General features: G+C 39.7%; 1 protein-coding gene across 4 annotated transcripts; it reads right to left on the bottom strand.

Annotated features, from left to right (window-relative positions):
• Positions 1–10: 10 nt before the first annotated feature.
• ncln (nicalin) lies at positions 11–14403 on the bottom strand. 4 transcript variants are annotated; one of them, XM_074635318.1, is made up of 15 exons: positions 14091–14403; positions 11528–11718; positions 10447–10591; positions 10175–10269; positions 8781–8861; positions 8438–8541; positions 7716–7804; positions 6330–6469; positions 5899–6125; positions 5280–5367; positions 5145–5183; positions 4827–4990; positions 3956–4009; positions 3576–3654; positions 11–2171 (listed from the first exon to the last, which is right to left on the bottom strand). In XM_074635318.1, exons 1-15 carry the CDS (start codon positions 14263–14265, stop codon positions 2109–2111), a joined length of 1734 nt encoding a protein of 577 aa, XP_074491419.1. In that variant the 5' UTR covers positions 14266–14403; the 3' UTR covers positions 11–2108. The 4 variants fall into 4 exon arrangements, with proteins under 4 accessions (XP_074491419.1, XP_074491421.1, XP_074491420.1 ...); XM_074635320.1 differs by having other exon boundaries at positions 5947–6125; XM_074635319.1 differs by having other exon boundaries at positions 4827–4987; positions 14091–14402.
• Between the last annotated feature and the right edge of the window lie 776 nt (positions 14404–15179).

Here is a 15179-nt window from a genome sequence, read left to right as displayed (position 1 = left end):
GGCGTGTTCCTTGTGTTTTTCTTTTAATTTATTTAATCACAACTGATATCATTTTCATTGCAAAGATCAAGTGTTGTGGATGAGGCGAAACAGAGTTCAGACCAGAGGAGAGTTCAGTTCAGTGCACAAATGAAACCGCTTCAATAAATTAAAAATTCATATGTACCACACAGTATTTCCCTCATGTTGGTATATATATAAAAAAAATCCTGTCATTTGGGTGGGAGGGGGACACACACAGGTCATGCAGTAACACATGGAAAATACAAAATGGCAAATAAACACCCTTCACCCACAACAAGACAAGACCAGAGCAGAGAAAAGATCAAGTAAACACTGCAATATTCATTTTACACACACCAATATGTCATGAAATTAATAATCTAGGCGTGTTTTAAGATATTTGTCCCCATTTAATCCAACACCTTTTGCCCATTTTAAGACATCCAGTGAATAAATACTGCAGTGCTGGCTTGACCAGCTTTAAAAATGTCTGATTAAGTCAAATCACATTTTTGCTCCAGTCAGCATGAAGGTCAAATTCAGTACACGTTTTCTGCTGATAAAAAAAGGAGTAAAGGGGGAGTTTTATCTCGTTAGGTGTTGGCGTTGTACACGCTTAACACATGTGTGCTCTGATTAGACAAGCATGATTGTTGCTTGTGACCTTTCTTCGACATGAGCCTTAAGATGACTAATCAACATCACCGACATAATCAATTCAGGATTTGAAAAAAAAAGACTTGAGCAGTAAAAATAAGACACAGCAACAGGAGACAAACCTCGACTACAGAAAGAGGTGACACAAAAAGTGAGAAGGAAAATTTTAAGGTGGTTTAAATTTCTATAACGTTATATATTAAACAGGGAGAAAGGGGGGGGGGAGAGAGAGACATACGATAATTATTTGGCAATGTTTTTTTTTCCATTCAATCGAATGTTTCTTTTAATAAATTCACTACCAAGGCAATTGAATCAGGATAATCTAAACACTACTTCACATTTTATTTAGACGCCTCATCTTATCCGTAAACGTTATTCGTGGAGTCATTTTCACTGCACATTTAAAAAGGATAAGTTCAGATTTTTTTCCAAGTCTGTCTCAACACAATACTCATATGCCCATATATGAAAAGATAAGTCAATCGACAGAGAATCAATCACTTCATCCTTTAAGTCATTTATCAAGCACAAACGTCAACATATTTAATGTGTTTTGTGCCTTTCTATGTTTTATACTGTTGTCAATTTGCTGGGTTTTTTGTTAGTCTGACAGAAAATGCAATTTGAAGACGTCATCTCGGACATTTTTCACTATTTTCTGACAATTTATAGTTAAAGCGATCGATCGATTATTTAAAAAAAACTAATTGACAGATCAGTCGAAAATGAAATTAACGGTTAGTTGCAGCCCTGAAGAGATGGAGGACAAAATCGAGAATTAGAAGGCATTTCTGCACAGAACAAGGACTCTGTAAACAGTCAGTATTGAGAGAAAGAACAACTACAGCGACTTAATATCTCTTTAAAAGTCTTTATGGGAATGTGAGTATTGTATTCAAGCAGACTGAAAAATGTGAACCCGTCCTTTAACAACCAGGTTGGGTGAACACGTCTCTCGACAAAAGAAATTCTGGGCTAAACTCTGTGTGGTCAGTTTCTCCCTGTAGCTGCCTGAGACAACACATGACGTCAGTTTGGCAGAGCGATCACTCGTACAGTATACGGACAGGAGGAATGAGGAGTGATCGGTGGAACTTAATCTCATCTAGATCTCAGAGGTGTAGAGTGAAATAATGAAATATGTCCGACAGGAGGGATTATTATTGTAAATGAATGACGAGACATCTGCATTCATGAAGACAGGGAGAGAGAAAAATGATTCCTGATTATTCTGGTCTGGGAGACCAAATGGATTAAGTTGGCAGCAGGACAGGATCTGACATCATAGTTTGTAGGTCAGGATGAAAGAAATGGAAGAGATTCTGCTGGTTTGAAAACCATCATGTGAACAGCAGCTCGGCCCAGCTTCTGCGTTCTTACTGGTTAAAGTTCGTTGATTTGACGAAAAGGTCGGATCTGGGGGGGAAAAAATGTTGTTGAGCACCTTAATGGACCTTCGCCTTGGGCTGGGTGATTCTACGGACAACACTGTACAGGACTCCGAAGTTCTGTAAAAGAAAAAAGAAGAAGAAGCACAAGACAAGAGTTTCATGTTTCCAGACAAGAAGAAAACATCTGCACACTCACAGGCCGTTTTCAGACATGGAATACCAACAATGTTGGCTTCATCTATCAGTAAAATTCATGGTTTCTGGGCTTTCAAACAACGGTCTCAGTTAGGGAAATGTCCCAGTAGTTACAGAAACAGCCACAATACTCGCATGACATTTGTTATCTGCTGAGCGAAAAGACGCATCGAGTTGGAAAGCGTCAATATGAAGAAAAGAGTTTTTAGTTCTCACAGGCTGAATCAGTGATTGATTTTGAACCTCATTGTCGCTGAGGAGGCTTTAATTAACGACCATTGTGAGCATAATGGATGCTTGCCTCCTCTTCTATCTACTGAAACCCCCCTTATAAATGTCCTTTATTAAAGTGTAAGATTTATTATAATGTGACAATAATACCTGAAGCACACAAGAATAATACCTCATTTAATTGCTACTTGTCTACATGCTGCAAGATATTCATTTCATCCAGCCCACTGCATGACAGAGAGCTGAACATTTAGGGAGGGATACTGCTGGTGCAATGATTATTGTGGTTTTTCCCCCTCACACTGCAAATTGAAAAAACTAATTTCAATTTAAAGACTGAACTGATAACAGAAGAATCTCCTCGAAGGCTTAAAATTGGCTCCTTCACAGCGTTTTATTTAATAGATTTCCTTTCTGCATTAGAGATGATTATTAAGTGATTAAAGTGCTCTAAAGAAGGCAAAGATTATTCGCTATTTAACATTCTGCTGCTACAGCCTTTAAATTAATGTGACGACATTCAGTTCAGACTTGTGTTACAGAAATGTTACTAGAACTAGTAAAACTACCGTCATGCTTTTTCTGTAAAAACAACAAATTTAAACAATTGATTTGTTTTTTTTTGGAAACGTATCATGTATCATACCATCACCTTTTAAGTTGATATGGCAAACAACCTGTTAGCAAACAGTTGCTTATTTACAGAGCAACATTATCATTTATTTGGAGTCGTGTTTCTGTAAGTCCAATATTTACTCTCCTTATAGCTCTGTTTTGATCTCTACTAACTCCTGAGGGAAATATCTGTCTCCTTAGCTGCTCCACTATGTTCACCAGCTAGTCGCTAACTGTGTCTGTCTGCTGTTTGGTGCTGAGCAGGTGGTGTACGCTGGTTTTTTTTTTTAGAGCTTATTTGCTAAAAACAGCTGCCTGCTGTGGACAAAAGCAGCGATATATGAGAGCGGTGAGAGTAAATTTACAGACCAGCTAAACATATATTGTAAAATATCAGCTATAGCAACACAAGTAAAACTGACAACACATTTATGTAATGTGGTGCATTTCTGAAAGAGGCTGCAGACTACTGTGACTTACCTGGATCGCCAGATACATCATCCCTAAGTAGGCTGCAATGCAGACGGCCAGCAGCAAGTCAAAAATAGCCGGCTTCACTCTGAGAGGTGGAGAGGGAGAGAGAGCGAGAGAGAGAGAGTGAGAGTGAGAGGCAGAGTGGTTATTAAAAGAGAAACAGGCAAAAATAATCCTGGACATAATGGTTTGGTAGTTCTTAATGTTTGGATTTTTATCTTTCACTAGTGTGGACAAAAGTGACTGAGGACTGATTGAAAGCAGATGAGATGATGAGCCTCATGACGTTACAGACAGCTGTGAGCTGCAGAGCTTTTACAAAGCTACAGTAAAATCAGCAGGAACTGCACTAAAAGCATCTCCGAGGAGGAAGAGGAGCTCATTACCTGTAAGCATTCATGGTCTGCTTCAGCTGGTCGTAGAATACAAACTCTGGATCCCTGCGGACGACACAGTTACAGGCTGTCACTTTGACAAACAGGAAGAATGTACAACATACTGTATATTAGATCTGTCGTTTCAGGAAATATTCCGTCTCTGGTTTGATTCATGATGACTGACAGGAAACAGGCTGCTGTTATGGTCAAATGTTATATTCACATTTTAACTTTTTTTTTTACATTATTGGTGGTAGAGCTGCAACAATTAATCGATTATTTGTCAATTATTAAATTAAATGGCAACTATTTTGATAATCGATTAATCGGTTTGAGTATTATTTTATGAAAAAAAAACTCAAAATTCTCTGATTCCAGCTTCTTAAATGTGAATATTTCCTGGTTTCTTTACCCCTTTGACAGTAAACTGACTATCTTTGAGTTGTAAACAAAACAAGACATTGGAGGACATCATGTTGGGCTTTAGGAAACACTGATCAAAATGTTTCACCATTTTATAGACCAAACAATCTATCGATTAATCCAGAAAATAATCGACAGATTAATTGACAATGAAAATAATCATTAGTTGCAGCCCTGACTGGTGGTTCCATGTCCTTCATAAACTCAAGAGAGTTGCACTGAATACTCATATTCACAAACACCTTAAAGTTTAATAGAGTGCCGTCTGATTCATTATCAAAAACTAGGATGTTTTTTAAAGACTGTGTTACATCAGACAGAAAGACGGGCTAATAAAAAAGAATTTAACTGGGTCAGGTATTTACCAAATGTAGTAACTTTTTTTTATTTGTATGCTTTTTCCTATAGTAACAGCTGTGCATTGATATGTTCTGTCCGCCTCCACCCTTTTCTTTACCTTTTGTCAGCTTTGACGTAGTGTCTCTTGACGTCTTTGAGGTAGTGTCCGAGGTGATACTCCAGGGTGGACACCACGCTGCTGTCTTTGTCTACCAGCTGAGCGGCTCGGGGCTGCGCTGTGAGCCAGTCAACCACTGCTGACAGCTGCTCGTCCTGCACCTGCTGACGCAGAAAGAGACACAAACTGCATTACAACTGCTTGGGTTGGGTGTAATGACGGTATATACCGTGCAACCAAAACAAAGGGACAATTGTTGCTACTGCTGTTTCTTTTAGAGATGTGTTACCACCGGGCCCTCACAGTTTAGTGACTCACCATCTGTTCTGTGAAGATCTGCAGGTCCCCAGGAGCCCCCTGTGCAGCAGAGTACACAAAAAACAACGTCACATCACAGGCTGAAAGCAGACGCAGCATCTAGAGTCCAAACATTTTCTCCATCTGTGTGTTTACCTTCTCAGTGAGGTTGTAGATGACCCTGGCCAGCGCCTCTGCTACCAGCTTGGTGTTTCTGCTGAGCTTCTGCACATCTACGTGAGGCCTGTAAGACATGAACACAAGTGTGCAGACAGTTAGAGACGGTGGAAAAACTCCAAAACGTAAAAGGAGTGAAACCAGAAACCCACTATAGCAAAAGGAGAGAGAGAGAGAGAGGAGAAACCAATTACAGAGCATCCATTTCCACAAAGGTGGGCTGAAATGCAGAAAGTCTGAGAAAACCAAGTGTGAAACTGTAACACAGAGCCGATGAATGGTTTACTAACGGACCGAGAGACGGGGAGATGGATGGCTACAGGAGCAGTAGAAGACTAAGGAATGGAGAATGACAACATCACTCGCTCCACATCTGACAAAAGTGCATAAATACAGTCATGAATGATGTAAAATATGCACCGGTCTTGCCCTCACAACACTCAGTCTTTCCATGGATGGTGTACAGAGGGACCTGAAAGAGGAGGTGGAAATGAATGGGTCTATCAACACCACCTATGATATGAATAAAAATGACTGGCAGCTAGGGATGGACACTGGTTTCTTTGGGTGATTCAGAGACTTGCAGTAATGAACCCACCCAGCAGGGGGCTCTCCCGCTCCGTGGCGAGAGGAGGGGGACACTGACCGCGAGTCCATGATGCTGAAGCGCTGAGCCAGGCGGTGGGAGGGCAGGTGGGACAACGTGAAGGCCGGCAGCCGGCGGATCCCGAAGCGCTCGTGCTCCCAGGCCAGCATGTCGTCGGCGAGGTTGATTTTCTTATGGACCATGGAGAACTTGACCTCTGGGTACTGACTCGCAGACACCTGGGAGGAAATGAGAAATATAATCCCAAATTACAGACCATAATCTAATATACGATCTGGGTTAGTACTCATTTACATTTCTATATAGGTTATGAGATAATTAACATTATCAGCCGTATACATCTGCTACTAAATAAGAGCGCGTTTTAACGTGTTTTTGTCCAAGGTTGTAGTGAGACATTCATCAAGCCTCGAGGTTCTTACCATCTCCAGCTCCTTGAGCAGAGCAAACTGAGGTGATCCCTCTTTAGGAGGTTTGGACACGTGGAGGTGCAGGTTGTCTCCGTTCCCCAGAGTGTCCAGACACAACACGAAGGCTACGTTGTCCTGCAGCAGACTGGAGTCTGTGGAGAAAGGGAAGGAAAGGTATTGATGACAAGGAGAAGTTTATAATTACGTTTAAAAAATAGTGAAAGACAGAGGGCGTGGAAAAAAAGGGAACATGACATATTTAATCACAGAAATATAACCAAAAATTAAGAGATGTTCCGGTACCATTTTTTCCTTCCCAATACCGAGTACCGATCTGATACCAGCGCAATAAAAAAACATATATAGTTATTATTATTATTATTATTATTTAACAGCTGTTTACTACTGACTATGTATTGATGTGATATGATTACTATCTTTGTTGTATGCATGAACAAATACATACAGAGAATGAATGCAATAGAACTTTCTTTTATTATTCAATTTGTCAGTTACAAAGAAAATAAATAAATGAAGCTAAGAATAAATAACAATTCTCTTAGCTGTGTCCTCAGTGGACAGCCTGTGTGCTGATTTGTCCTGCAGGGTGCAGTGTTCACACACACACCTTACTAGGGTGCTGCTACCCCTCTAAACGGAAGCCTTACATACTGCACATATCGCCGTTTTACTTGTTGGATATTCTAGTATTCCAATATTGCCAAATGGCTGACATTTTCCTCTCTCTGACTACCGTTATACTCTCCACTATCGTTAAGTGACAAACTATCTGCAATCTGTTCTTCTTCGCTGCTCTAAAACAGTAGTTGCCAGTGGCAGCCATGATACATCCAGGGCGACAGCACAGTGAAGGCTACTGTTTCGGAGCGGTGACGAAGAATTGATTTCCAGTTTTCAGTTCCACATGTTGATTATTTTTTCTGGGTCAATAAATTATGGTATCAGATCGGTGCATAGACTGGCGTACTCGCCGATATCTGAACCTGAATTTGGGCAGTATTGGACGCATTTCCGATACTGGTATCGGAACAACACAACATATATTGTATATAGAGAAAAAACTAGGACTGGTTCTATCCAACTAAGATAGTCTGTTATTATTTAGTTCTGATCTGCTTCAACAAGAAGCTTTAAAATGTAACTGTTTGGTCAACTTTCTAGTGAGAAATGTTCTATGGTTAACAGATGTTGTATATCTAAATCTATTTATTTATCTTGGTCTTAATTGGTCATGAATTGAACTGAATTTTACATTTAAAAGTCATTAAATACAAATAATTGTCTTGATTTAGATTTCGAGTATTGTATTAAAATTTAATCCCCAAATCCAGCTGCATGAATACTTAGATTTCCTACTGTAAGTGTTATATGAAGTACCTGTATGATCCAGATTGTCTTCCAGCCAACGTTTGGTGCCCTGGTAGTTGAACTTCCCCCCACCAGATACAAAGAACAGCAGGTTGTACCTGAACACACAACATGATTCACACATGAGTCAAATAATCTACCTGAGGGAACCTGATGGAGGAGGATGTGTGACGACGATACGACGTATGGACATAGAGACTAGAGTTAATATTAGGGAACACCAGAGTCTGTGGGAAATAAATCACAAATCATTCCTTTCTGGACTGATCAAGTGAGTAGTGCTGAGTTTGAACTTTTGAAGTCCATTACTAACCACTCTCTGTAAGAAGTGAGTCCTTCCACTCAGCTACTGTTAAGTACATTTAGACAAAAGAATGAGCCTGAACCAGATTATTGACCGCTTTAAGTGTTTAACACTGTGATTCTTACTGCCAGCAGAGTGCACAAATGATGTTCAATATAGTTCTCAGAAAGGCATTTGGAGCAGGACTCTAACCATAACAAATAGACTTCATCTGATGTTCAGATGAACCACTGAGGTCAGCAATCAATACCACACCTACCATTTCATCGTATATACAATGCATGATGTAAAAGAGCATCACTGAGGTGTCTGTACTGACATGAATGTGTAAAATAAGCAGAAATTAGGCTTTTTGTGAAGCTATGAATGTATATTGAGGCTCATGAGACAAAAAACAATTTAAATGAGTGCTGGCATCATTACTCACCCAGCATGTGTCCTCTTGTAGGTATAAAGTTTCGAGAAGAGACGAGCCAGCTCTAGTAACATGGACACCCCGCTGCCGTTCGAGTCGGCTCCGTACGACAGCCACTGGGCACAACAACACACACAGAGTCAGATTACTTCCCTGGCCTGCTCTCTTTTTACTGACCTTGTTATTTCCTGAACTACTACTGTATAAAGTTATAAAGAGACATCGGGTCTGACTAAATTGAACCAAATCCTAACAGCTTATTTGCTGACAAAATATTTCTTCAGATGCTAAATCCCCTGTACATTTTGAAAAAGTCAGGGCTTATTTGTAAGAGAAAAAGAAGCAGTGAACGTACTGGAGCAACACCGAAGGAATCGTAGTGAGCAACCACGACAATAGTGGGCAGGTCCTCTCCTCCGACTCCAGCCAGGCGACCCTGGTAAATGAAAAAACAGAGACATCAGATGAGGGAAATAAAACAGAAGCATGAGATTCACTATTTAACTGTCAGGCTGGGAGTGTGACGGTGCAGAGTTGCAGTGGGTTACAGTCGACCTCTGACTCTCCTAATCCCCTGCAGTGTGACTAAACCACTTTTTCCTTCTGCTTTTGACACAAAGCTCAGATTAGAAAGTCCTGAACTTGCACTTCACTCCTGCTTTGTATTGCCCCCGTTCTGACTCAAACTGTTTGATCTAAAACTATCTTCGAACAATGAACAAAGCCGTCTAAATCCCTTCATGAACTCTTGTGAAAAACAAAAGGGACAGAAATACTGTAGCAATCCCTTCTAGTAAAATCTGAATAAAAACAGTTGAAGAATGACGTTCACATTGAGCATTTGACCTTGACAGCAAAATAGAGAAAAAGCTATAAAACAAGCACGTTTAAGTCCTGTCAGGCGGCCAGGCGAGGGAGAGTGTATAAATCTAAAAAAGTGCTACAAAATATAGTGTCAAGTCAAACTGAAAATGCATATTCTGCACTTCATTTCTTGATCTCTAAATCCCAGGCTTTCAGTCCACACAACCGTCTTTGTTCCAGGATTTATGGCCACCCACATGTGCAGAAAACACTCTGCTCTAATAACATAATAAGATTGAGTGTCACAGCTTCAGGTACCAGAGGACTCTCTTCTGCTTCCACCGCACATGTCGATCATCCATAATTTGGAGACAGTGCCAATTTGTGAAACACTTGTCTTAAGCAAGCCTGCTCAAAATGCTTCATGAAGTACTTTTTTTGTAAATGAATAGTTTATCATCGGGGCTGAAAGCCACAAAACAAGCCTAAAAGTGTAGTTATCCATACCACAATTAACATTATTTGCCTTGGCAACAGGTAGAGACCTCGCTGTTTAATCCGTTTCTCAAACATCTGACTTGAGAAGCTGGTTAAAATCATTATTTTTTTCAGCCAGAGAGTCTTGCATGATTAAGATGAGGATTCATTGATATCACATACTAAAAAGCTGCCTTATTTATTTAATTAAATACAGAAAACTAATTTAATACTGACACTTTACCAAATCGAGAACAAAGAGTAGCGTTTTAGATATTTTGCAAATGATTTCACCATATAAGAAACATTTAAACATGTTCACATTCAATTCAGTTTTTAGTGCCTCTGAGCTTCAGGCCTGTTGGCTGTGGGAGGAAACTGGATCAAGCACCAAGAGGGAAAACGACTGTGTGTTTCAACCAGCTTATTCGGGTACATTTGTCTTCAGATTCCAGTGAAGTCTCTCACCTCTAAACTAGTGATGGCCCAGTCACTGATAGCTTTACTCTGAGCTCCACTGGTGACCATCTGGAAGCCGTTGGCTGTGGCTGTATGCAGCAGCACTACAGAAATCAACAGAAAACAAGAGCTTTAGAAATAACCAACTTGCAGAATGTCCATCCCACATTTACCATCTCTCCTATCTGGATAAAATAGGATTACTTTTTCATCATAAATGTACATAGAATTTGGTGACAGGTAGACATATTGAGTCCAGTCTAGAGGGAGTGACTCTCTACCTTCAGCTGCTGATAAATCGCCCTGTGAGGAGGACGAGGTCAGGGTTTGGGTGTAGATGGACAGCAGCTCATCGTCCTCCATGGCAAAGTAGACGGGGACGATGGTCTCGGTGGCCAACATCTCCGGCTCCAGCTCCATGAACTGCTACACAAGGGGAAAGATAAACAGAGGGAGAGAACGTGTTTAACAAGCTAAGAAGCACAGCTCTGTTTGTTAGCGTGCCATGCTGATGGATTTAAACTGAAATCTGATTAATTCCTTCAACCCTGCAGGTTCAGTATAGCTCAATGTAAGTGATGAGAGAGAACAGGAGAGAAACTGAATTACAAATTAACCCTTTGTCTCTACAATAACTCAACATAAATGGAATTTAGTTACATAACCAAATGAGGATCTCATCAATGCCTACTGCTTCTCCTTTCCAGAAACACTACTCTAACGATCCCACTCATCAAATCAGTCAGTGTGCTTTAGTGAGATAACATCCAATCTCTGTGAAACCTTCTATACCATTTTCTTTGATTTAGAGTCACACTGAGCTTGTTAAAGTTGAGTGGAAAAGCTTCAAACATAGTAATCAGCAGGATGGACATGTTACATCAATTTATGCATTGGGACACCGCTTTCCTTTCCGTTCTCTACACTGCTGGGAAGCCCTAAGCTAAACAAATTCAACACAAAACAGACAAGCTTGCGGTTGACTGTGATTAGAAAGTATGCGGCTGCTCGGATATCTCAAATAAAGTTTTGCATAAATAAGGGATGCTATGCTACTCCAGACTTGTGGCATGGCTTTCTTCTTCTTGTGCTGTATATCTGCAGATCACATTCACTTAAATGTTGCCTCCTTTGGACATTTTTTTGTAGCTATTCACAGGTGTCACAGATAGCCCTCACTACCAAATGCATCACTTACAAAACTCTTTAGGAGGTAGAGAGAAGTGCTAAATATTGAATTCACAATGCAACAGTGACATCATTGCATTTTACTTGAACACACAATCAAAGTGGAAAACAGTTGAGGATGAAAGGGAAGAAACCGCATACAGCACGAGACTTTGATTTGTGTGTTATTATTACCTGCACTATGTCCTGGGGCATAGTAGACATGTTCTTGGGCAGGATGATGACCACAGCTCCGGCCGACTGGCGCAGAGCTTTCTGGTACTCTTCATAGGAGAAGTCCGCTAGCCGCATGATAACACAGCGACGACTTAGTACTTCTGCTTCCACAGTACGAGCCTCCGTATTCAGGATGGCATTCCTGGTACCTGAAGGGGCAGGAGGAAACACACTGATCATCAATTATGAAACAATAACTCATGTGTTTATGTCAACAGGAAAGGGCATGGATGACTTATCCTGCTATTGGAGCACAAGAATCAAACTGTATCGACAAACTGATGCTGAGGGGGAAACTGAGTGAATAACACCCTACTTGACACAGACTATAACCAAAGGGCTGGGCTTGGTTGATCTCTTTGTCAAGTCTGCTAGCTTTCATTACTTTTCATCTAAGACTTGACACAGAAATAGCCATTACAACTCATCATAATTTTGAAAAGTGGTTGGATCCGAACTGGACGACCTGGAGGTGGTGGCAGAGGGGAGGATGAGGAGGAAGCTGGACGCTATCCTGGATAACCCCTCCCACCCCCTCTATGATGAGCTAGCCAAGGAGCACCAGAGCCACAGACTCATCCCCCCTCGGCACAACACAACTATGAAGACTAAGAACTTTAAACACACTGCACTATCTGCCTTGAAACATGCACTATCTGCAACCATCTTGGACTCTAACCACTGGCGCACTTTACACTATACATCCTATATACCACTTTATAGACTGCACATATTACATGTATTTATTGACGGACTGTACACACTATGTTCACCCGTTCACTCTGTATCTTTTATATCTCCATTTGTTGTTTTTTATAATTTTTGTATACCTTTGCCTCTCCTGTGTTTCACTCTGTTTGCTGATGTTTGCTGATGTTGCTGCTTTGACACCTGAATTTCCCTCCCGGGATTAATAAAGGTTCATCTTATCTTATCTTATCTTAAAATTCAAGCTGTTGTATCTCTAGTGTTATTTCTTCCCCTTGTTTCAATATGTGGATTACTAAGAGATTATTGGTATCCTTAATTTTCTCCTTGTCAAAGTGTTTACTTACTATACCTTGAGCTAGAAACCTCTGTCATCTGTAGACTTACTCACAAAAGATATAGAGCATTTAAAAACAGCTCAGTACAAACTGTTATGAAGAAGGTGGAACTAATTCTGTTAGCATTTTGTGTCGGTCCCATTTGAGTTAGATGTCTTTTTGTAATGTTTCTAATCTAATGATTTATTGACACTGGTGATCATGACTATAACCAAAGGGTTGATCTCTTTGAGAGAGATTATCCTTCATTTTCTCCGTGTCAAAGTGTTTACTTACTATACCTTGGACTAGAAACCTCTGTCATCTGAAGACATACTCACAAAAGATACACATCATTTAAAAACACAGCCCACAAATCATAGTACAAACTGTTATGAAGAGGGTGGAACTAACTCTGCTAGCATTTTGTGTCATGAGTTAGATGTATTTTTGTATTATAATCTAATGATTTATTGACACTGGTGATCATGACTATAGCCAAAGGATTGATCTCTTTGTCCACTCTGCTAGCTTTCATTAATCTTCATCTACAACTCATCATACTTTTGAAAATCCAATCTGTTGTATCTCTAGTGGTATTCCTTCCCCTTGTTTCAATATGTGGATTACTAAGACATTATTGGTATCCTTCATTTACTCCTTGTCAAAGTGTTTACTTACTATACCTTGAGCTAGAAACCTCTGTCATCTGTAGACTTACTCACAAAAGATACACATCATTTAAAAACAGCCCACAAATCATAGTGTCCATAGTGTCAATCATAGTGTCCATCATAGTGTCCATAGTGTCCTTGGGTTTCTGAAAGGCGCTATATAAATCCAATTTATTATTATTATTATCATAGTACAAACTGTTATGAAGAGGGTGGAACCAATTCTGCTGGCATTTTGTGTCTGAGTTAGATGTCTTTTTGTAATGTTTCTAATCTAATAATGTATTGACACTGGTGATCATGACATTAATATAGTTTATTAAAGGGTAAGATTGAAGGAGTAATGATCCTGATTTGAGGACATGAGCTCTGTTATGAAGAAGGTGGAACTAATTCTGCTAGCATTTTGTGTCAGTCCCATTTGAGTGAGATGTCTTTCTGTAATGTTGTTAATCTAATGATTTATAGACATTAATATAGTTTATTAAAGGGATACACATATAAGATGCATTTTAAGGAGTAATGATCGTGATTTGAGGAGGATCATTACTCAAATCAGGATCATCTGAGTAATGAAATTACTTAAAATGATCATTTGAGGAGGATGATTACTCCTTAAATCAGTAATGATGCTGATCTGCTTCAGGGACATGAACTAGCCCTGCTAGCATAGCTAAGCTACATTAGCAGCTAGGTGGCTACTGCCATGTTACTTCAGCTAACTTAACTCCAGCTGGTTAATACTACACTGACTAGTGTAGTTACTGATGAAGTTAATGTGTGATGTACTGAGTGATGAACTAGAGGAGCAGGCGGACTCACCGTAGGGCTGTCCCTGCAGGTCGTACTGCTGCATGCGGTACACGGTGAACTCATGAGCCGCCTCGGCCGGCAGCGGAGACACCAGGATCAGCACGGCGGGGATAAACACGATGAAGGTGAGAGGAAACGACGACTTGAACATGTTGTCAAACACCTCGCTGGCCTCCTCAAACATCGTGGCGGGTTGTAGTGAGAAGCAAAGCTACCAGAGATATAAATGAATATGACGTTCAGCTGTCTGTCACCGCTCGACTGACAGCACCAGACCTGCTCAAGCTAACACGCTAATGCTAACCTAACGGCTAACTAACTGACAGATGATTCTGATCAGGCGAACAGCGGGACGACCTGCCGCTCTATAACGGGACCGAGACTAAATAAACCCTAATAATACACTATTACAATACTAATATATTGTATATATTGTGATGTGTGTTGGAAAGTACGTGTTTATGTGTAATATTTATCTGATAATTAAATATTTAAAACTGAGTTGAAGCAAGGGGTCCTTCAGGGATCCTCTAGGGCAGCTATAACTGAAGAGGTGAATGTTATTGAAGGTCACTAGATGGCGCTAAACACCCATGGATGATTAATGCACACCACAGAGACTAAACATGATAGAGGCCTTGAAATAATAATGGCTGGGTTATATAGTTTCCTATATATATATATATATATATATGTATATATATATATATATATATATGGACTTCTCACACAAAAATATATCTTATACTGTATATGTTCTTAATGTATATGTTCTTAATGTATATGTTCTTAATGTGCCTGTATATGTTCTTAATGTATATGTTCTTAATGTGCCTGTATATGTTCTTAATGTATATGTTCTTAATGTATATGTTCTTAATGTATATGTTCTTAATGTGCCTGTATATGTTCTTAATGTATATGTTCTTAATGTATATGTTCTTAATGTGTATGTTCTTAATGTGCCTGTATATGTTCTTAATGTAAATGTTCTTAATGTGCCTGTATATGTTCTTAATGTATATGTTCTTAATGTGCCTGTATATGTTCTTAATGTATATGTTCTTAATGTGCCTGTATATGTTCTTAATGTATATG

Source organism: Sebastes fasciatus, chromosome 5 (genome assembly GCF_043250625.1).
Source record: "Sebastes fasciatus isolate fSebFas1 chromosome 5, fSebFas1.pri, whole genome shotgun sequence".
NCBI lineage: Eukaryota > Metazoa > Chordata > Actinopteri > Perciformes > Sebastidae > Sebastes > Sebastes fasciatus.
This window is presented reverse-complemented; position numbering and strand designations above follow the sequence as displayed.

What these genes read in the sequence shown, in the direction of transcription:
- ncln (XM_074635318.1), bottom strand. Translation starts at nt 14,265, where the DNA reads ATGTTTGAGGAGGCCAGCGAGGTGTTTGACAACATGTTCAAGTCGTCG. An exon ending in TACAAGAGGACACATGCTGG is followed by an intron (nt 7,805 to 8,437) that starts GTGAGTAATGAT and finishes TTGTGTGTTCAG; the next exon opens with GTACAACCTGCTGTTCTTTG. An exon ending in TCTACAACCTCACTGAGAAG is followed by an intron (nt 5,184 to 5,279) that starts GTAAACACACAG and finishes TCTGCTGCACAG; the next exon opens with GGGGCTCCTGGGGACCTGCA.